Raw genomic sequence first — 23621 nt, 5'->3', positions numbered from 1 at the left:
AGAGCTGTCCTCTCCAAGGCTGAACGATCGGTATCAGAATGACTAGGAGGGCTGTCCTCTCCAAGGCTGAACGATCGGTATCAGAATGACTAGGAGGGCTGTCCTCTCCAAGGCTGAACGATCGGTATCAGAATGACTAGGAGGGCTGTCCTCTCCAAGGCTGAACGATCGGTATCAGAATGACTAGGAGGGCTGTCCTCTCCAAGGCTGAACGATCGGTATCAGAATGACTAGGAGGGCTGTCCTCTCCAAGGCTGAACGATCGGTATCAGAATGACTAGGAGGGCTGTCCTCTCCAAGGCTGAACGATCGGTATCAGAATGACTAGGAGGGCTGTCCTCTCCAAGGCTGAACGATCGGTATCAGAATGACTAGGAGGGCTGTCCTCTCCAAGGCTGAACGATCTGTATCAGAATGACTAGGAGGGCTGTCCTCTCCAAGGCTGAACGATCGGTATCAGAATGACTAGGACTGGAGTTCTGCTCTCTGTATTAGTGCTCTGTTGTTCTGTGGATGGCGCGGTCGCCACACCATCAATACCTTCCTGCTGAAGCCATCGTTGGTAGCCGTTTTCAATCTATTCCATTACATTGACATTTTAGTGGAGACTCAGGCTCTTGTGCAGGTGGTGTCTGATGTTTTCATACTCTGGTGGAAGATGGGCAGGGACTACTGTCCAACAGCAAGCCATGTGCCATATCACTATGGAACAGGTTTATAATAAAGAGTGGGGCTATGTCACTATGGAACAGGTTTATAATAAAGAGTGGGGCTATGTCACTATGGAACAGGTTTATAATAAAGAGTGGGGCTATGTCACTATGGAACAGGTTTATAATAAAGAGTGGGGCTATGTCACTATGGAACAGGTTTATAATAAAGAGTGGGGCTATGTCACTATGGAACAGGTTTATAATAAAGAGTGGGGCTATGTCACTATGGAACAGGTTTATAATAAAGAGTGGGGCTATGTCACTATGGAACAGGTTTATAATAAAGAGTGGGTCTATGTCACTATGGAGCCGGTAGTGAAGTGTTGAAATTGTGTCACTGAGTTGAAAAAGGATCCCAATAGTGGGATGAAGAAGCAAGGTGTAGCGGGTACAGAACAGGAACTTACAGTAGATCCCATTTCACCATAAATAAAACCAGGACACATTTAGCAAACTTGATCAAAGTTTATTATTGAGCAAGGAAACATTTACGTCTGGTCCAGTGTTTCTTTAACGACGTAGAACACAACACATGAGGACGTAGAACACATGAGAACGTAGAACCCAACACACGAGGACGTAGAACACATGAGAACGTAGAACCCAACACACGAGAACGTAGAACCCAGCACACAAGGACGTAGAACCCAACACGAGGACGTAGGAACCCAACACATGAGGACGTAGAACACAATGACGTAGAACCCAACCTGTCTGGCCTTGATCTCTATGAGCTGCCAGATCAATAGTAAAAATGTATTGTGGAAGGACCACCAGAAGGCAGGCTGGGCTCACGGATAGCAGCCCAACAAGGCATGGGAGACAAGGTAACCAGAGGGCAGGCTGGGCTCACGGATAGCAGCCCAACAAGGCATGGGAGACAAGGTAACCAGAGGGCAGGCTGGGCTCACGGATAGCAGCCCAACAAGGCATGGGAGACAAGGTAACCAGAGGGCAGGCTGGGCTCACGGATAGCAGCCCAACAAGGCATGGGAGACAAGGTAACCAGAGGGCAGGCTGGGCTCACGGATAGCAGCCCAACAAGGTAACCAGAGGGCAGGCTGGGCTCACGGATAGCAGCCCAACAAGGCATGGGAGACAAGGTAACCAGAGGGCAGGCTGGGCTCACGGATAGCAGCCCAACAAGGTAACCAGAGGGCAGGCTGGGCTCACGGATAGTAGCCCAACAAGGCATGGGAGACAAGGTAACCAGAGGGCAGGCTGGGCTCACGGATAGCAGCCCAACAAGGCATGGGAGACAAGGTAACCAGAGGGCAGGCTGGGCTCACGGATAGCAGCCCAACAAGGTAACCAGAGGGCAGGCTGGGCTCACGGATAGTAGCCCAACAAGGTAACCAGAGGGCAGGCTGGGCTCACGGATAGTAGCCCAACAAGGCATGGGAGACAAGGTAACCAGAGGGCAGGCTGGGCTCAGGGATAGCAGCCCAACAAGGCATGGGAGACAAGGTAACCAGGGGGCAGGCTGGGCTCACGGATAGCAGCCCAACAAGGCATGGGAGACAAGGTAACCAGAGGGGAGGCTGGGCTCAGGGATAGCAGCCCAACAAGGCATGGGAGACAAGGTAACCAGGGGGCAGGCTGGGCTCAGGGATAGCAGCCCAACAAGGTAACCAGAGGGCAGGCTGGGCTCACGGATAGCAGCCCAACAAGGTAACCAGAGGGCAGGCTGGGCTCACGGATAGCAGCCCAACAAGGTAACCAGAGGGCAGGCTGGGCTCACGGATAGCAGCCCAACAAGGCATGGGAGACAAGGTAACCAGAGGGCAGGCTGGGCTCACGGATAGCAGCCCAACAAGGCATGGGAGACAAGGTAACCAGAGGGCAGGCTGGGCTCACGGATAGTAGCCCAACAAGGTAACCAGAGGGCAGGCTGGGCTCACTGATAGTAGCCCAACAAGGTAACCAGAGGGCAGGCTGGGCTCACGGATAGTAGCCCAACAAGGTAACCAGAGGGCAGGCTGGGCTCACGGATAGTAGCCCAACAAGGTAACCAGAGGGCAGGCTGGGCTCACGGATAGCAGCCCAACAAGGCATGGGAGACAAGGTAACCAGAGGACAGGCTGGGCTCACGGATAGTAGCCCAACAAGGCATGGGAGACAAGGTAACCAGAGGGCAGGCTGGGCTCACGGATAGTAGCCCAACAAGGCATGGGAGACAAGGTAACCAGAGGGCAGGCTGGGCTCACGGATAGTAGCCCAACAAGGCATGGGAGACAAGGTAACCAGAGGGCAGGCTGGGCTCACGGATAGTAGCCCAACAAGGTAACCAGAGGGCAGGCTGGGCTCACGGATAGTAGCCCAACAAGGTAACCAGAGGGCAGGCTGGGCTCACTGATAGCAGCCCAACAAGGTAACCAGAGGGCAGGCTGGGCTCACGGATAGTAGCCCAACAAGGTAACCAGAGGGCAGGCTGGGCTCACTGATAGTAGCCCAACAAGGTAACCAGAGGGCAGGCTGGGCTCACGGATAGCAGCCCAACAAGGTAACCAGAGGGCAGGCTGGGCTCACGGATAGTAGCCCAACAAGGCATGGGAGACAAGGTAACCAGAGGGGAGGCTGGGCTCACGGATAGCAGCCCAACAAGGTAACCAGAGGACAGGCTGGGCTCAGGGATAGCAGCCCAACAAGGTAACCAGAGGGCAGGCTGGGCTCACTGATAGCAGCCCAACAAGGTAACCAGAGGACAGGCTGGGCTCACGGATAGTAGCCCAACAAGGTAACCAGAGGGCAGGCTGGGCTCACAGATAGCAGCCCAACAAGGCATGGGAGGCAAGGTAACCAGAGGGCAGGCTGGGCTCACAGATAGCAGCCCAACAAGGTAACCAGAGGGCAGGCTGGGCTCACTGATAGTAGCCCAACAAGGCATGGGAGACAAGGTAACCAGAGGGCAGGCTGGGCTCAGGGATAGCAGCCCAACAAGGTAACCAGAGGGCAGGCTGGGCTCACGGATAGCAGCCCAACAAGGCATGGGAGACAAGGTAACCAGAGGGCAGGCTGGGCTCACGGATAGCAGCCCAACAAGGTAACCAGAGGACAGGCTGGGCTCACGGATAGCAGCCCAACAAGGCATGGGAGACAAGGTAACCAGAGGGCAGGCTGGGCTCAGGGATAGCAGCCCAACAAGGCATGGGAGACAAGGTAACCAGAGGACAGGCTGGGCTCAGGGATAGCAGCCCAACAAGGTAACCAGAGGGCAGGCTGGGCTCAGGGATAGCAGCCCAACAAGGCATGGGAGACAAGGTAACCAGAGGGCATGCTGGGCTCACGGATAGCAGCCCAACAAGGTAACTAGAGGGCAGGCTGGGCTCACGGATAGTAGCCCAACAAGGCATGGGAGACAAGGTAACCAGAGGGCAGGCTGGGTTCACGGATAGTAGCCCAACAAGGTAACCAGAGGGCAGGCTGGGCTCACGGATAGCAGCCCAACAAGGCATGGGAGACAAGGTAACCAGAGGGCAGGCTGGGCTCACGGATAGTAGCCGTCTCTGGAAGATGGCCACCGAGACAGAGGAGCTATCCAGGAAGAACCACTAAGAATGGCCACCGAGACAGAGGAGCTATCCATGAAGAACCACTAAGAATGGCCACCGAGACAGAGGAGCTATCCATGAAGAACCACTAAGAATGGCCACCGAGACAGAGGAGCTATCCAGGAAGAACCACTAAGAATGGCCAAAGAGACAGAGGAGCTATCCAGGAAGAACCACTAAGAATGGCCACCGAGACAGAGGAGCTATCCAGGAAGAACCACTAAGAATGGCCACCGAGACAGAGGAGCTATCCAGGAAGAACCACTAAGATGGCCACCGAGACAGAGGAGCTATCCAGGAAGAACCACTAAGATGGCCACCGAGACAGAGGAGCTATCCAGGAAGAACCACTAAGATGGCCACCGAGACAGAGGAGCTATCCAGGAAGAACCACTAAGAATGGCCACCGAGACAGAGGAGCTATCCAGGAAGAACCACTAAGAATGGCCACCGAGACAGAGGAGCTATCCAGGAAGAGCCACTAAGAATGGCCACCGAGACAGAGGAGCTATCCAGGAAGAACCACTAAGATGGCCACCGAGACAGAGGAGCTATCCAGGAAGAGCCACTAAGAATGGCCACCGAGACAGAGGAGCTATCCAGGAAGAACCACTAAGACGGCCACCGAGCATATTTCGGAACATATTTCCAGCATCCGAACAGGAGTGAATGGAAAGAAATATGTAACACAAAACACCCCAAAGTATAATGACATTTGTCATTAGGCCAGAATGTCCTCGTCCGCTGCTGTCCGAGTGAGTCTCGGTCACTCATCTCTGCTGTGGCAAAATGTCTGTTTACTCCATTGGAAACACAACGCAAGTAGGCTATATCACCCGTTTCCAAGTAGGCTTTATCATCCATTTCCAAATAGGCTATATCACATGCTTTCAAGTAGGCTATATCACATGCTTTCAAGTAGACTATATCACCCATTTCCAAGTAGACTATATCACCCATTTCCAAGTAGGCTATATCACCCATTTCCAAGTAGACTATATCACCCATTTCCAAGTAGGCTATATCACATGCTTTCAAGTAGGCTATATCACCCATTTCCAAGTAGACCACATCACCCATTTCCAAGTAGGCTACATCACATGCTTTCAAGTAGACTATATCACCCATTTCCAAGTAGACTATATCACCCATTTCCAAGTAGACTATATCACCCATTTCCAAGTAGGCTATATCACCCATTTCCAAGTAGGCTATATCACCCATTTCCAAGTAGACCACATCACCCATTTCCAAGTAGACCACATCACCCATTTCCAAGTAGACTATATCACATGCTTTCAAGTAGACTATATCACCCATTTCCAAGTAGGCTACATCACATGCTTTCAAGTAGCCTATATCACCCATTTCCAAGTAGGCTATATCACCCATTTCCAAGTAGGCTATATCACATGCTTTCAAGTAGACTATATCACCCATTTCCAAGTAGACTATATCACCCATTTCCAAGTAGACTATATCACCCATTTCCAAGTAGACTATATCACCCATTTCCAAGTAGGCTATATCACATTTTCAAGTAGGCTATATCACCCATTTCCAAGTAGACCACATCACCCATTTCCAAGTAGACTATATCACCCATTTCCAAGTAGACTATATCACATGCTTTCAAGTAGACTATATCACCCATTTCCAAGTAGACTATATCACCCATTTCCAAGTAGACTATATCACATGCTTTCAAGTAGACTATATCACCCATTTCCAAGTAGACTATATCACCCATTTCCAAGTAGACTATATCACCCATTTCCAAAGCCATTTCTTCTCCTCTGACGTGGTAATGAGAAATAATGCTGTTATAGCCTACGTTTTTTAATTAGAAAAAAAAAAAGATTGATGGATTACTGGTATTTCTTTTGCCGGGACGCCGTATAAAAATATACCCTGTCTCTCTCAGGCAGGGCTGGGTGTCTCTCTCAGGCAGGGCTGGGCGTCTCTCAGGCAGGGCTGGGCGTCTCTCTCAGGCAGGGCTGGGCGTCTCTCTCAGGCAGGGCTGGGCGTCTCTCAGGCAGGGCTGGGCGTCTCTCTCAGGCAGGGCTGGGCGTCTCTCTCAGGCAGGGCTGGGCGTCTCTCTCAGGCAGGGCTGGGCGTCTCTCTCAGGCAGGGCTGGGCGTCTCTCTCAGGCAGGGCTGGGCGTCTCTCTCAGGCAGGGCTGGGCGTCTCTCTCAGGCAGGGCTGGGCGTCTCTCTCAGGCAGGGCTGGGCGTCTCTCTCAGGCAGGGCTGGGCGTCTCTCAGGCAGGGCTGGGCGTCTCTCTCAGGCAGGGCTGGGCGTCTCTCTCAGGCAGGGCTGGGCGTCTCTCTCAGGCAGGGCTGGGCGTCTCTCAGGCAGGGCTGGGCGTCTCTCTCAGGCAGGGCTGGGCGTCTCTCTCAGGCAGGGCTGGGCGTCTCTCAGGCAGGGCTGGGCGTCTCTCTCAGGCAGGGCTGGGCGTCTCTCTCAGGCAGGGCTGGGCGTCTCTCTCAGGCAGGGCTGGGCGTCTCTCTCAGGCAGGGCTGGGCGTCTCTCAGGCAGGGCTGGGCGTCTCTCTCAGGCAGGGCTGGGCGTCTCTCTCAGGCAGGGCTGGGCGTCTCTCTCAGGCAGGGCTGGGCGTCTCTCTCAGGCAGGGCTGGGCGTCTCTCTCAGGCAGGGCTGGGCGTCTCTCTCAGGCAGGGCTGGGCGTCTCTCTCAGGCAGGGCTGGGCGTCTCTCAGGCAGGGCTGGGCGTCTCTCTCAGGCAGGGCTGGGCGTCTCTCTCAGGCAGGGCTGGGCGTCTCTCTCAGGCAGGGCTGGGCGTCTCTCTCAGGCAGGGCTGGGCGTCTCTCTCAGGCAGGGCTGGGCGTCTCTCTCAGGCAGGGCTGGGCGTCTCTCTCAGGCAGGGCTGGGTGTCTCTCTCAGGCAGGGCTGGGTGTCTCTCTCAGGCAGGGCTGGGTGTCTCTCTCAGGCAGGGCTGGGTGTCTCTCTCAGGCAGGGCTGGGTGTCTCTCTCAGGCAGGGCTGGGTGTCTCTCTCAGGCAGGGCTGGGTGTCTCTCTCAGGCAGGGCTGGGTGTCTCTCTCAGGCAGGGCTGGGTGTCTCTCTCAGGCAGGGCTGGGTGTCTCTCTCAGGCAGGGCTGGGTGTCTCTCTCAGGCAGGGCTGGGTGTCTCTCTCAGGCAGGGCTGGGTGTCTCTCTCAGGCAGGGCTGGGTGTCTCTCTCAGGCAGGGCTGGGTGTCTCTCTCAGGCAGGGCTGGGTGTCTCTCTCAGGCAGGGCTGGGTGTCTCTCTCAGGCAGGGCTGGGTGTCTCTCTCAGGCAGGGCTGGGTGTCTCTCTCAGGCAGGGCTGGGTGTCTCTCTCAGGCAGGGCTGGGTGTCTCTCTCAGGCAGGGCTGGGTGTCTCTCTCAGGCAGGGCTGGGTGTCTCTCTCAGGCAGGGCTGGGCGTCTCTCTCAGGCAGGGCTGGGCGTCTCTCTCAGGCAGGGCTGGGCGTCTCTCTCAGGCAGGGCTGGGCGTCTCTCTCAGGCAGGGCTGGGCGTCTCTCAGGCAGGGCTGGGTGTCTCTCTCAGGCAGGGCTGGGTGTCTCTCTCAGGCAGGGCTGGGTGTCTCTCTCAGGCAGGGCTGGGTGTGTACTGCTGCGGTGGCAGGAGTCACAGATATGTTGACGGAGGGGAGGGCTGCCCATTGGCCAGACAGCTGTCATAGAACACCCTGGCTCTATAGAATGGGAGTGAAATCCTTCTGTTTTAAGGCAGAGCTTATTTTCAGTAACCAGTTGAGACATTAGAGGAGCTCAGGGAGAGGATCATGTCAACTGGATTGAGACATGGTCAGTGAAACACTTCAGTTTGAGGAAGTCATTATGTCAGAGGAAGACAGACATCATGGTCAGTGAAACGCTTCAGGTTGAGGAAGTCATTATGTCAGTGAAACCCTTCAGTTTGAGGAAGTCATTATGTCAGAGGAAGACAGACATCATGGTCAGTGAAACCCTTCAGTTTGAGGAAGTCATTATGTCAGAGGAAGACAGACATCATGGTCAGTGAAACCCTTCAGTTTGAGGAAGTTATTATGTCAGAGGAAGACAGACATCATGGTCAGTGAAACCCTTCAGTTTGAGGAAGTCATTATGTCAGTGAAACGCTTCAGTTTGAGGAAGTCATTATGTCAGTGAAACGCTTCAGTTTGAGGAAGTCATTATGTCAGAGGAAGACAGACATCATGGTCAGTGAAACCCTTCAGTTTGAGGAAGTCATTATGTCAGTGAAACGCTTCAGTTTGAGGAAGTCATTATGTCAGTGAAACGCTTCAGTTTGAGGAAGTCATTATGTCAGAGGAAGACAGACATCATGGTCAGTGAAACCCTTCAGTTTGAGGAAGTCATTATGTCAGTGAAACCCTTCAGTTTGAGGAAGTCATTATGTCAGAGGAAGACAGACATCATGGTCAGTGAAACCCTTCAGTTTGAGGAAGTCATTATGTCAGTGAAACGCTTCAGTTTGAGGAAGTCATTATGTCAGTGAAACGCTTCAGTTTGAGGAAGTCATTATGTCAGAGGAAGACAGACATCATGGTCAGTGAAACCCTTCAGTTTGAGGAAGTCATTATGTCAGTGAAACCCTTCAGTTTGAGGAAGTGATTATGTCAGAGGAAGACAGACATCATGGTCAGTGAAACCCTTCAGTTTGAGGAAGTCATTATGTCAGTGAAACCCTTCAGTTTGAGGAAGTCATTATGTCAGAGGAAGACAGACATTATGTCAGTGAAACCCTTCAGTTTGAGGAAGTCATTATGTCAGAGGAAGACAGACATTATGTCAGTGAAACGCTTCAGTTTGAGGAAGTCATTATGTCAGTGAAACGCTTCAGGTTGAGGAAGTCTTTATGTCAGAGGAAGACAGACATTATGGTCAGTGAAACCCTTCAGTTTGAGGAAGTCTTTATGTCAGAGGAAGACAGACATCATGGTCAGTGAAACCCTTCAGTTTGAGGAAGTCATTATTTCAGTGAAACCCTTCAGTTTGAGGAAGTCATTATGTCAGAGGAAGACAGACATCATGGTCAGTGAAACCCTTCAGTTTGAGGAAGTCATTATGTCAGTGAAACGCTTCAGTTTGAGGAAGTCATTATGTCAGAGGAAGACAGACATCATGGTCAGTGAAACGCTTCAGTTTGAGGAAGTCATCAAGACAAGACTCCTCCTGGAAAGGAGAAGGCAACATCTGATAGTTCGTAAACAGCAATAATGGCAGATCCTATGTAGATGTATAGATCCTATGTAGATGTATAGATCCTATGTAGATGTATTAATCTGAGTATAGATCCTATGTAGATGTATTAATCTGAGTATAGATCCTATGTAGATGTATAGATCCTATGTAGATGTATAGATCCTATGTAGATGTATAGATCCTATGTAGATGTATAGATCTGAGTATAGATCCTATGTAGATGTATTAATCTGAGTATAGATCCTATGTAGATGTATAGATCCTATGTAGATGTATAGATCCTATGTAGATGTATAGATCCTATGTAGATGTATAGATCCTATGTAGATGTATAGATCTGAGTATAGATCCTATGTAGATGTATTAATCTGAGTATAGATCCTATGTAGATGTATAGATCCTATGTAGATGTATAGATCCTATGTAGATGTATTAATCTGAGTATAGATCCTATGTAGATGTATTAATCTGAGTATAGATCCTATGTAGATGTATAGATCCTATGTAGATGTATAGATCCTATGTAGATGTATACCTTACATCTACCTCACCTCGCTCATCAACTCATTCCTGACCGCTGGCTACGTCCCTTCCGTCTTCAAGAGAGCGAGAGTTGCACCCCTTCTGAAAAAACCTACACTCGATCCCTCCGATGTCAACAACTACAGACCAGTATCCCTTCTCTCTTTTCTCTCCAAAACTCTTGAGCGTGCCGTCCTTGGCCAGCTCTACCGCTATCTCTCTCAGAATGACCTTCTTGATCCAAATCAGTCAGGTTTCAAGACTAGTCATTCAACTGAGACTGCTCTTCTCTGCATCACGGAGGCGCTCCGCACTGCTAAAGCTGCCTAACTCTCTCTCCGCAGCCCGTCTCTGCTCTCATCCTTCTAGACCTATCGACCATGCTGCCTTGTGAGGGGAACGATACTGTGAACCATCAGATCCTCCTCTCCACCCTCTCCGGAGACACCTGAGTTGGGCATCTCCACTGGCGCGGACCCACGCTTGGGGGATTGCGTCCTACCTGACAGGTCGCTCCTACCAGGTGGCGTGGCGAGAATCTGTCTCCTCACCACGCGCTGTCACCACTGGTGTCCCCCAGGGCTCTGTTCTAGGCCCTCTCTTATTCTCGCTATACACCAAGTCACTTGGCTCTGTCATAACCTCACATGGTCTCTCCTATCATTGCTATGCAGACAGACACACAATTAATCTTCTCCTTTCCCCCTTCTGATGACCAGGTGGCGAATCGCATCTCTGCATGTCTGGCAGACATATCAGTGTGGATGACGGATCACCACCTCAAGCTGAACCTCAGCAAGACGGAGCTCCTCTTCCTCCCGGGGAAGGACTGCCCGTACCATGATCTTGCCATCACGGTTGACAACTCCATTGTGTCCTCCTCCCAGAGCGCTAAGAACCTTGGCGTGATCCTGGACAACACCCTGTCGTTCTCAACTAACATCAAGGCGGTGGCCCGTTCCTGTAGGTTCATGCTCTACAACATCCGCAGAGTACGACCCTGCCTCACACAGGAAGCGGCGCAGGTCCTAATCCAGGCACTTGTCATCTCCCGTCTTGATTACTGCAACTCGCTGTTGGCTGGGCTCCCTGCCTGTGCCATTAAACCCCTACAACTCATCCAGAACGCCGCAGCCCGTCTGGTGTTCAACCTTCCCAAGTTCTCTCACGTCACCCCGCTCCTCCGCTCTCTCCACTGGCTTCCAGTTGAAGCTCGCATCCGCTACAAGACCATGGTGCTTGCCTACGGAGCTGTGAGGGGAACGGCACCTCAGTACCTCCAGGCTCTGATCAGGCCCTACACCCAAACAAGGGCACTGCGTTCATCCACCTCTGGCCTGCTCGCCTCCCTACCACTGAGGAAGTACAGTTCCCGCTCAGCCCAGTCAAAACTGTTCGCTGCTCTGGCCCCCAATGGTGGAACAAACTCCCTCACGACGCCAGGACAGCGGAGTCAATCACCACCTTCCGGAGACACCTGAAACCCCACCTCTTCAAGGAATACCTAGGATAGGGTAAGTAATCCTTCTCACCCCCCTAAAAAAGATTTAGATGCACTATTGTAAAGTGGCTGTTCCACTGGATGTCATAAGGTGTATGCACCAATTTGTAAGTCGCTCTGGATAAGAGCGTCTGCTAAATGACTTAAATGTAAATGTATAGATCCTATGTAGATGTATTAATCTGAGTATAGATCCTATGTAGATGTATTAATCTGAGTATAGATCCTATGTAGATGTATAGATCCTATGTAGATGTATAGATCCTATGTAGATGTATAGATCCTATGTAGATGTATAGATCCTATGTAGATGTATAGATCCTATGAAGATGTATAGATCCTATGTAGATGTATAGATCTGGGTATAGATCCTATGTAGATGTATTAATCTGAGTATAGATCCTATGTAGATGTATTAATCTGAGTATAGATCCTATGTAGATGTATTAATCTGAGTATAGATCCTATGTAGATGTATATAGCCTATGTAGATGTATTAATCTGAGTATAGATCCTATGTAGATGTATAGATCCTATGTAGATGTATTAATCTGAGTATAGATCCTATGTAGATGTATTAATCTGAGTATAGATCCTATGTAGATGTATAGAGCCTATGTAGATGTATAGATCCTATGTAGATGTATTAATCTGAGTATAGATCCTATGTAGATGTATAGATCCTATGTAGATGTATAGATCCTATGTAGATGTATAGATCCTATGTAGATGTATAGATCCTATGTAGATGTATTAATCTGAGTATAGATCCTATGTAGATGTATAGATCCTATGTAGATGTATTGATCTGAGTATAGATCCTATGTAGATGTATTAATCTGAGTATAGATCCTATGTAGATGTATAGATCCTATGTAGATGTATTGATCTGAGTATAGATCCTATGTAGATGTATTAATCTGAGTATAGATCCTATGTAGATGTATAGATCCTATGTAGATGTATTGATCTGAGTATAGATCCTATGTAGATGTATTAATCTGAGTATAGATCCTATGTAGATGTATAGATCCTATGTAGATGTATTGATCTGAGTATAGATCCTATGTAGATGTATTAATCTGAGTATAGATCCTATGTAGATGTATTAATCTGAGTATAGATCCTATGTAGATGTATAGATCCTATGTAGATGTATTGATCCGAGTATAGATCCTATGTAGATGTATTAATCTGAGTATAGATCCTATGTAGATGTATAGATCCTATGTAGATGTATTGATCTGAGTATAGATCCTATGTAGATGTATTAATCTGAGTATAGATCCTATGTAGATGTATAGATCCTATGTAGATGTATTAATCTGAGTATAGATCCTATGTAGATGTATAGATCCTATGTAGATGTATTAATCTGAGTATAGATCCTATGTAGATGTATTAATCTGAGTATAGATCCTATGTAGATGTATAGATCTGAGTATAGATCCTATGTAGATGTATAGATCCTATGTAGATGTATAGATCCTATGTAGATTTATTAATCTGAGTATAGATCCTATGTAGATGTATAGATCTGAGTATAGATCCTATGTAGATGTATAGATCCTATGTAGATGTATAGATCCTATGTAGATGTATAGATCCTATGTAGATTTATTAATCTGAGTATAGATCCTATGTAGATGTATTAATCTGAGTATAGATCCTATGTAGATGTATAGATCCTATGTAGATGTATAGATCCTATGTAGATGTATAGATCCTATGTAGATGTATTAATCTGAGTATAGATCCTATGTAGATGTATTAATCTGAGTATAGATCCTATGTAGATGTATAGATCCTATGTAGATGTATAGATCCTATGTAGATGTATAGATCCTATGTAGATGTATAGATCCTATGTAGATGTATTAATCTGAGTATAGATCCTATGTAGATGTATTAATCTGAGTATAGATCCTATGTAGATGTATTAATCTGAGTATAGATCCTATGTAGATGTATTAATCTGAGTATAGATCCTATGTAGATGTATAGATCCTATGTAGATGTATTAATCTGAGTATAGATCCTATGTAGATGTATAGATCCTATGTAGATGTATAGATCCTATGTAGATGTATAGATCTGAGTATAGATCCTATGTAGATGTATTAATCTGAGTATAGATCCTATGTAGATGTATAGATCCTATGTAGATGTATTGATCTGAGTATAGATCCTATGTAGATGTATTAATCTGAGTATAGATCCTATGTAGATGTATAGATCCTATGTAGATGTATAGATCCTATGTAGATGTATAGATCCTATGTAGATGTATAGATCTGAGTATAGATCCTATGTAGATGTATTAATCTGAGTATAGATCCTATGTAGATGTATAGATCCTATGTAGATGTATTGATCTGAGTATAGATCCTATGTAGATGTATTAATCTGAGTATAGATCCTATGTAGATGTATAGATCCTATGTAGATGTATAGATCCTATGTAGATGTATTAACCTGAGTATAGATCCTATGTAGATGTATTAATCTGAGTATAGACTAGAACCAAAGTATGAATCAGTTTAAAATAGTTTTAACTTACCTGCTCATCCTCATTTTGTGACATTGACCTTCAAGACGAGAGAGAGATGCTAAACTTTAATTTATCAAGGCAATGAGACTTCACTGATTAAACCTTAATTTAGCAAGGCAGTGAGACTACACTGATTAAACTTTAATTTAGCAAGGCAGTTAGACTACACTGATTAAACTTTAATTCAGCAAGGCAATGAGACTACACTGATTAAACCTTAATTTATCAAGGCAGTGAGACTACACTGATTAAACTTTAATTTATCAAGGCAATGAGACTTCACTGATTAAACCTTAATTTAGCAAGGCAATGAGACTACACTGATTAAACTTTAATTTAGCAAGGCAATGAGACTACACTGATTAAACTTTAATTTATCAAGGCAGTGAGACTTCACTGATTAAACTTTAATTTAGAAAGGCAATGAGACTACACTGATTAAACTTTAATTTAGCAAGGCAATGAGACTACACTGATTAAACTTGAATTAAGCAAGGCAATGAGACTACACTGATTAAACTTTAATTTAGAAAGGCAATGAGACTACACTGATTAAACTTTAATTTAGCAAGGCAATGAGACTACACTGATTAAACTTGAATTAAGCAAGGCAATGAGACTACACTGATTAAACTTGAATTAAGCAAGGCAATGAGACTACACTGATTAAACTTTCATTTAGAAAGGCAATGAGACTACACTGATTAAACTTTAATTTAGAAAGGCAATGAGACTACACTGATTAAACTTTAATTTAGCAAGGCAATGAGACTACACTGATTAAACTTTAATTTAGCAAGGCAGTTAGACTACACTGATTAAACTTTAATTCAGCAAGGCAATGAGACTACACTGATTAAACCTTAATTTATCAAGGCAGTGAGACTACACTGATTAAACTTTAATTTAGAAAGGCAATGAGACTACACTGATCAAAATGACTAAACTTTACTCAACCCTGCACAAGTTAAACCTAACTAAACCATTACTTACATGTTGGACCCTGGACCGCTCGCGTCATCTACCACAGCACATAGTTGATGATTCTCCTTCTTCACTGCCTCCAGTTCCTATAACAAACATCATTATTAGTGGGGGATACTTTGAACATGTTCAGATGAGCTTGAAAATATGATTGTTGAAGATGTTTTTTAAATTCCCTGTGAAGGAGCTAGGAGCAGGGTGCTGTACCTTCCGGATGTCTTCCAGGTGTTTCAGGTCTCTCTGGGGGGCCGAGGTCATCTTCTCCCCAGACACAGGCTCTATATACTGGCTACCTCCACCACTACCCCTCCCTCTCCTCAGCTCCAGCTCCAAACATGACCTGACACCACACACAATAAGAGTTGCTATAGCGACAGCCTGGAGGATACAGAACAGCAGACACAATAAGAGTTGCTATAGCGATAGCCTGGAGGATACAGAACAGCAGACACAATAAGAGTTGCTATAGCGACAGCCTGGAGGATACAGAACAGCAGACACAATAAGAGTTGCTATAGCGACAGCCTGGAGGATACAGAACAGCAGACACAATAAGAGTTGCTATAGCGACGGCCTGGAGAATACAGAACAGCAGAGTGGGCCAGTCTTGTGTCACCCCCCCCTAGTTACCTGTGTTTCCTGAGATGTTCCACCTCCAGCTGTAGAGCGTCTATCTTCTCTCCAAACTCCTGTTTGAACATTCTATTATCCTCCCCTGCCTGGTCCCTCTCTGTCTCCGCCTGACGGGATCTGAACCAGGGGTGGGAGGGGATGAAAACTACAGAAGACGTCATGAACTTAAGATAAAATGAAAAGTAAAGGACAAGACAGGGAGAAACCTTTTTTTCAAAAGAAGATAAACAGGGAAACCAAAGCTAGGATGAACATAAAGAGAACGACAGACGCTCCCCTCCAATCAACCGGGAGAACGACAGCCGCTCCCCTTCCAATCACCCGGGAGAACAACAGGCGCTCCCCTCCAATCACCTGGGAGAACAACAGGCGCTCCCCTCCAATCACCCGGGAGAACAACAGGCGCTCCCCTCCAATCACCTGGGAGAACGACAGCCGCTCCCCTCCAATCACCTGGGAGAACGACAGGCGCTCCCCTCCAATCACCTGGGAGAACGACAGGCGCTCCCCTTCCAATCATCCAGGAGAACGACAGCCGCTCCCCTCCAATCACCTGGGAGAACGACAGGCGCTCCCCTCCAATCATCCAGGAGAACGACAGCCGCTCCTCCAATCACCTGGGAGAACGACAGGCGCTCCTCCAATCACCTGGGAGAACGACAGGCGCTCCCCTCCAATCACCTGGGAGAACGACAGGCGCTCCCCTCCAATCACCGGGAGAACGACAGGCGCTCCCCTCCAATCACCTGGGAGAACGACAGCCACTCCTCCAATCACCTGGGAGAACGACAGGCGCTCCCCTCCAAGGCGCTCCCCTCCCAAGTTCTCTCACGTCACCCCGCTCGCTCTCTCACTGGCTTCCAGTTGAAGCTCGCATCAGACCATGGTGCTCGCCTACGGAGCTGTGAGGGGAACCAATCAGTACCTCCAGGCTCTGAGGCCCTAACCCAACAGGGCGCGTTCATCCCCTCTGGCCTGCTCACCACTGGGAGTACAGTTCCCGCTCAGCCCAGTCAAAACTGTTCGCTGCTCTGGCCCCCAATGGTGGAACAAACTCCCTCACGCGCCAGGACAGCGGAGTCAATCACCACCTTCCAATCCCCACCTCTTCAAGGAATACCTAGGATAGGGTAAGTAAGGGTAGGTAATCCTTCTCCCCCAACAAGATTTAGATGCAAGTGGCTGTTCCACTGGTTGTCATAAGGTGTATGCAGTAAGTCGCTCTGGATAAGAGCGTCTGCTCCAATCACCTGGGAGAACGACAGCCACTCCCTCCAATCACCTGGGAGAACAACAGGCGCTCCCCTCCAATCACCTGGGAGAACGACAGGCGCTCCCCTCCAATCACCTGGGAGAACGACAGGCGCTCCCCTCCAATCACCTGGGAGAACGACAGCCGCTCCCCTCCAATCACCTGGGAGAACGACAGGCGCTCCCCTCCAATCACCTGGGAGAACAACAGGCGCTCCCCTCCAATCACCTGGGAGAACGACAGGCGCTCCCCTCCAATCACCCGGGAGAACGACAGGCGCTCCCCTCCAATCACCTGGGAGAACGACAGCCGCTCCCCTCCAATCACCCGGGAGAACGACAGGCGCTCCTCCAATCACCTGGGAGAACGACAGGCGCTCCCTCCAATCATCCAGGAGAACGACAGCCGCTCCCCTCCAATCACCTGGGAGAACGACAGGCGCTCCCTCCAATCATCCAGGAGAACAACAGGCGCTCCCCTCCAATCACCCGGGAGAACAACAGGCGCTCCCCTCCAATCACCTGGGAGAACAACAGGCGCTCCCCATTCCAATCACCCGGGAGAACGACAGGCGCTCCCCTCCAATCACCTGGGAGAACAACAGGCGCTCCCCATTCCAATCACCCGGGAGAACAACAGGCGCTCCCCATTCCAATCACCCGGGAGAACGACAGGCGCTCCCCTCCAATCACCCGGGAGAACGACAGCCGCTCCCCTCCAATCACCTGGGAGAACAACAGGCGCTCCCCTCCAATCACCTGGGAGAACAACAGGCGCTCCCCATTCCAATCACCCGGGAGAACGACAGGCGCTCCCCTTCCAATCATCCAGGAGAAGCAGACCAGTAGAAGAAGTTTGATTGAATCGTTTTTATTATGCTAGTATTGACTACAGTTGACGTCCACAGACACGTCATTTAGCTGTGCTCTGGGTCTGCTTTATCGTCATGCTGTCCTGGACTGACCCTTCACATTTTCAGTCAAGGTTATGGTTGATCCAGGACATATTATAGACCCTGACATGATAGATGCGTTTAAGTGTGCTCCGTGCTCCGACTTGTTATTTTAGCCACAGACTGATCTGGGACCAGGCTACTGCTCCATAGGGCACAGACTGATCTGGGACCAGGCTACTGCTCCATAGGGCACAGACTGATCTGGGACCAGGCTACTGCTCCATACAGCACAGACTGATCTGAGACCAGGCTACTGCTCCATACAGCACAGACTGATCTGGGACCAGGCCACTGCTCCATATAGCACAGACTTATCTGGGACCAGGCCACTGCTCCATACAGCACAGACTTATCTGGGACCAGGCCACTGCTCCATATAGCACAGACTGATCTGGGACCAGGCTACTGCTCCATACAGCACAGACTGATCTGGGACCAGGCTACTGCTCCATACAGCACAGACTTATCTGGGACCAGGCCACTGCTCCATATAGCACAGACTGATCTGGGACCAGGCTACTGTTCCATACAGCACAGACTTATCTGGGACCAGGCCACTGCTCCATATAGCACAGACTGATCTGGGACCAGGCTACTGTTCCATACAGCACAGACTGATCTGGGACCAGGCTACTGCTCCATACAGCACAGACTGATCTGGGACCAGGCCACTGCTCCATACAGCACAGACTGATCTGGGACCAGGCTACTGCTCCATACAGCACAGACTAATCTGGGACCAGGCTACTGCTCCATACAGCACAGACTGATCTGGGACCAGGCCACTGCTCCATACAGCACAGACTGATCTGGGACCAGGCTACTGCTCCATACAGCACAGACTAATCTGGGACCAGGCTACTGCTCCATACAGCACAGACTGATCTGGGACCAGGCCACTGCTCCATATAGCACAGACTGATCTGGGACCAGGCTACTGCTCCATACAGCACAGACTAATCTGGGACCAGGCTACTGCTCCATACAGCACAGACTGATCTGGGACCAGGCCACTGCTCCATACAGCACAGACTGATCTGGGACCAGGCTACTGCTCCATACAGCACAGACTAATCTGGGACCAGGCTACTGCTCCATACAGCACAGACTAATCTGGGACCAGGCTACTGCTCCATACAGCACAGACTGATCTGGGACCAGGCCACTGATCCATACAGCAGTGAGTGGCCAACAGCATGGTTCCACAGAAAGCTGTATGGAGTCAGACTAGCGAAGGAAGCACAGCTACAAACTGTGTGTGCTGTATGGTCCAGATGTTATGCTACGGTACTTTATACCGTACCATGACATTAGGGTTGGGCCAAATGCTGATTGGTTAAAACCACATTCCAGGCGGTGTCTATTCCACAAGTTACCACCGGTTAAATCTATGACGTTAAAATGCTTATTTACTCTGTTCCATCTGACTGCACCAATCCACTGTCTCATCAGCCCAACCAGGCAATTTATAAACCCGATCTCCACTGTAAAAAGCATCAAGACATTATCTCCCACTTCTTTTAAACTAGCAATTGGTTTTCAACAGCGGAGATTTAATAAACCTTGCTGTCTGTCTCTCTGACCTTGCTGTCTGTCTCTCTGACCTTGCTGTCTGTCTCTCTGACCTTGCTGTCTGTCTCTCTGACCTTGCTGTCTGTCTCTCTGACATTTGCAACATTGTTTCAATATTGAAATTCCATCTCCAGCTGACCCATTGTAATGAAAGTGTAGGGAGTCCAAGTCATGAATCCGCATGATTCTTATGGATATATACAAACAAATGTGAATATAAAACGGGTCAAACGAAGTGCAGCTAGTTCGCAGTCTTTCCAGCTACATTTTGAAGTGATTATGTTCGCTGTGTTTTTGGCTAGCTCCTCTGAACAACAGTGTCCTGATGAGTGAGCACATTTTCCTTGCCAGGCGAAATCGCGCTTCTTTTGCCAATTCTTATGAATGTATTCAAATAACGGTCACTAGAAAACTACTACTACTACTACTAACTACTACTACTACTACTACTACTACTACTAACTACTACTACTACTAACTACTACTACTACTACTACTACTACTACTACTACTACTACTACTACTACTAACTACTACTAACACTACTACTACTACTACTACTAACTACTACTACTACTAACTACTACTACTACTACTACTAGCTACTACTACTAGCTACTACTACTACTACTACTACTACTAACTACTACTACTACTAACTACTACTAACTACTACTACTACTAGCTACTTTGCTGTTATCTGGCTGCACTCTGATGTGACTAAGTTAGCCGTAGTTGGCTAGCTAGCAAGCAAAGGACAAGAACGTTGCCAAGCCAGTCAATAGAACATTGAGAACGAACGACTGTGTTGCATCCATAGATACAGAACGACTGAAGGACTGGTTCGCGTCTCTGGTAACCGAACTGATAGAACCAACGACCAGCCAGCTTGGATAGTAACCCTAGATTTGTGTAAAGACGAAACGGTATGAATACATTTATCAAAATAAAGCTAATGAAAATGTCAATCGTTATTTGAATAGGTTGGTAACCTGTTGTATAAAAGTGATAATGCCTGAGAAGCCCGGTTTGCCTCAACTTCGTCTCGGGCCTAACAACACCCGTGCCAATATGTCCTCCACACACGGGCTTCTCAGGCATTATCACTTAACGGTGCAGGAGGCCAGACCTTTATTAACCATGGGGTGAGAAAGAGGGCTGCTCAGTGGCTGGTTAAGCACGTATGTCTGTATGGTCTAAGGACAAGCTGTACGTAGCATTGGGCTGGTCTAAGGACCTACGGTATGCCACTGTAGGGGGCGTCTGGGTGTGTTGATGTTCAAGAATTAGCAAATATTTAGAGTTTTCAGAACAGTAACCTCTCTCTTACTAAAATGGCAGACATCCCAAACCTCTTTCTTATCAGGGAACATGTATTACAGCTGTGGGTCTGATATCTTTATTAACACAGAAAGATGTAGTACTGTGAGTGGAGTCACCCTGCACTGCCAGTCCAACAGTCCTCTAGCCTGTCTCAGTACAACAGAAATATAGTCTCTCTCTGGCCCCCTCTAGCCTGTCTCAGTACAACAGAAAGACAGTCTCTCTCTGGCCCCCTCTAGCCTGTCTCAGTACAACAGAAATATAGTCTCTCTCTCGCCCCCTCTAGCCTGTCTCAGTACAACAGAAAGACAGTCTCTCTCTGGCCCCCTCTAGCCTGTCTCAGTACAACAGAAATATAGTCTCTCTCTGGCCCCCTCTAGCCTGTCTCAGTACAACAGAAAGACAGTCTCTCTCTGGCCCCCTCTAGCCTGTCTCAGTACAACAGAAAGACAGTCTCTCTCTGGCCCCCTCTAGCCTGTCTCAGTACAACAGAAAGACAGTCTCTCTCTGGCCCCCTCTAGCCTGTCTCAGTACAACAGAAAGACAGTCTCTCTCTGGCCCCCTCTAGCCTGTCTCAGTACAACAGAAAGACAGTCTCTCTCTGGCCCCCTCTAGCCTGTCTCAGTACAACAGAAAGACAGTCTCTCTCTGGCCCCCTCTAGCCTGTCTCAGTACAACAGAAAGACAGTCTCTCTCTGGCCCCCTCTAGCCTGTCTCAGTACAACAGAAAGACAGTCTCTCTCTGGCCCCCTCTAGCCTGTGTCAGTACAACAGAAAGATAGTCTCTCTCTGGCCCCCTCTAGCCTGTCTCAGTACAACAGAAAGACAGTCTCTCTCTGGCCCCCTCTAGCCTGTCTCAGTACAACAGAAAGACAGTCTCTCTCTGGCCCCCTCTAGCCTGTCTCAGTACAACAGAAAGACAGTCTCTCTCTGGCCCCCTCTAGCCTGTCTCAGTACAACAGAAAGACAGTCTCTCTCTGGCCCCCTCTAGCCTGTCTCCAGTCCATGCTGCTAATCAAAGTAATGCTGTCAGGAAACCTGTTTAGTTTTAGGAGAGTTTAGTTTTAGGAAACAAAAGATTGTTTAACAGTTAGAAATGAAAAGGTTTAACCGCAACAGATATCATATCAAAATAAATACCCAAGCTTATTCACTTCTATATTATGCAAAGGTTGGTTTTATGTTTCGATTGGGAATCAGATTTCTGAAACTATGATGTGGGTGTCATCGTGGGAAGAGAAAGGGAAGAGAGGAGAGTCCTATAGTTGCTTCTGAAGCAGTTTCCCTGCATTGGAACTCAAGCTTCTGGCCTGCTTCACACAGTCTTTCTCACTGAGAAGAAGAGAACCAAGAAATGAAAGAAATGGAGAGAAGAAAGAAGAAGAGGAAGACAGTAGTTATTGCAGGGAAAGTATCTGGCTGTAACTCCCTGTGAAGAGAACCTGATTAGACAGTGAAACACATTAGTGAGGTTAATTAGACAGACTAGACCTGATAAACACACTGGACTGAGGTTAATTAGACAGACTAGACCTGATAAACACATTAGTGAGGTTAATTAGACAGACTAGACCTGATAAACACACTGGTCTGAGGTTAATTAGACAGACTAGACCTGATAAACACATTAGTGAGGTTAATTAGACAGACTAGACCTGATAAACACATTGGACTGAGGTTAATTAGACAGACTAGACCTGATAAACACATTAGTGAGGTTAATTAGACAGACTAGACCTGATAAACACACTGGACTGAGGTTAATTAGACAGACTAGACCTGATAAACGCATTAGTGAGGTTTATTAGACAGACTAGACCTGATAAACACATTAGTGAGGTTAATTAGACAGACTAGACCTGATAAACACACTGGTCTGAGGTTAATTAGACAGACTAGACCTGATAAACACATTAGTGAGGTTAATTAGACAGACTAGACCTGATAAACACACTGGACTGAGGTTAATTAGACAGACTACACCTGATAAACACATTAGTGAGGTTTATTAGACAGACTAGACCTGATAAACACATTAGTGAGGTTAATTAGACAGACTAGACCTGATAAACACACTGGACTGAGGTTTATTAGACAGACTAGACCTGATAAACACATTAGTGAGGTTAATTAGACAGACTAGACCTGATAAACACATTAGTGAGGTTAATTAGACAGACTAGACCTGATAAACACACTGGTGAGGTTTATTAGACAGACTAGACCTGATAAACACATTAGTGATGTTAATTAGACAGACTAGACCTGATAAACACACTGTTGAGGTTAATTAGACAGACTAGACCTGATAAACACATTGGTGAGGTTAATTAGACAGACTAGACCTGATAAACACACTGGTGAGGTTAATTAGACAGACTAGACCTGATAAACACATTAGTGATGTTAATTAGACAGACTAGACCTGATAAACACATTAGTGAGGTTAATTAGACAGACTAAACCTGATAAACACATTAGTGAGGTTAATTAGACAGACTAGACCTGATAAACACATTGGTGAGGTTTATTAGACAGACTAGACCTGATAAACACATTAGTGAGGTTAATTAGACAGACTAGACCTGATAAACACATTAGTGAGGTTTATTAGACAGACTAGACCTGATAAACACATTAGTGAGGTTAATTAGACAGACTAGACCTGATAAACACACTGGACTGAGGTTTATTAGACAGACTAGACCTGATAAACACATTAGTGAGGTTAATTAGACAGACTAGACCTGATAAACACATTAGTGAGGTTAATTAGACAGACTAGACCTGATAAACACATTAGTGAGGTTAATTAGACAGACTAGACCTGATAAACACATTGGTGAGGTTAATTAGACAGAC

General features: G+C 47.7%; 1 protein-coding gene and 1 long non-coding RNA gene across 72 annotated transcripts in view; one reads left to right on the top strand and one right to left on the bottom strand.

Moving 5' to 3' along the window:
- Positions 1 to 1145: 1145 nt before the first annotated feature.
- Positions 1146 to 3947, top strand: LOC127907091 (uncharacterized). 42 transcript variants are annotated; one of them, XR_008063140.1, is made up of 4 exons: positions 1146 to 3040; positions 3085 to 3128; positions 3173 to 3406; positions 3553 to 3947. It is a non-coding gene; the product is annotated as an uncharacterized LOC127907091 (long non-coding RNA). The 42 variants fall into 42 exon arrangements; XR_008063177.1 differs by having other exon boundaries at positions 1148 to 2588; positions 2633 to 2676; positions 2779 to 3406; XR_008063161.1 differs by lacking the exon at positions 3085 to 3128 and having other exon boundaries at positions 1149 to 2778; positions 2953 to 2996.
- A 14628-nt stretch (positions 3948 to 18575) lies between these two features.
- Positions 18576 to 23621, bottom strand: part of LOC118377884 (protein RUFY3) — a 60016-nt gene continuing 54970 nt past the window's right edge. The window contains exons 12-16 of one of the 30 annotated variants that reach the window (XR_008063101.1): positions 23145 to 23586; positions 23025 to 23104; positions 22865 to 22904; positions 22743 to 22822; positions 18576 to 22332 (exon numbers count right to left, since the gene is read on the bottom strand). Coding sequence is in view for 1 of the 30 variants with exons in the window: in XM_052460797.1 (XP_052316757.1) it covers positions 22019 to 22091 (73 nt within the window). In the remaining 29 variants the exon portion in view is untranslated. Of the gene's footprint in view, positions 22333 to 22544; positions 22701 to 22742; positions 23105 to 23144; positions 23587 to 23621 lie in introns of those variants that run through there. The other 29 variants (XR_008063094.1, XR_008063085.1, XR_008063086.1 and 26 more) reach the window with 29 other exon arrangements.

This window comes from Oncorhynchus keta, chromosome 14 (genome assembly GCF_023373465.1).
Source record: "Oncorhynchus keta strain PuntledgeMale-10-30-2019 chromosome 14, Oket_V2, whole genome shotgun sequence".
Lineage (NCBI taxonomy): Eukaryota > Metazoa > Chordata > Actinopteri > Salmoniformes > Salmonidae > Oncorhynchus > Oncorhynchus keta.
The sequence above is the reverse complement of the archived record's forward strand: the minus strand, read 5'-3'. Positions and strand labels throughout refer to the sequence as shown.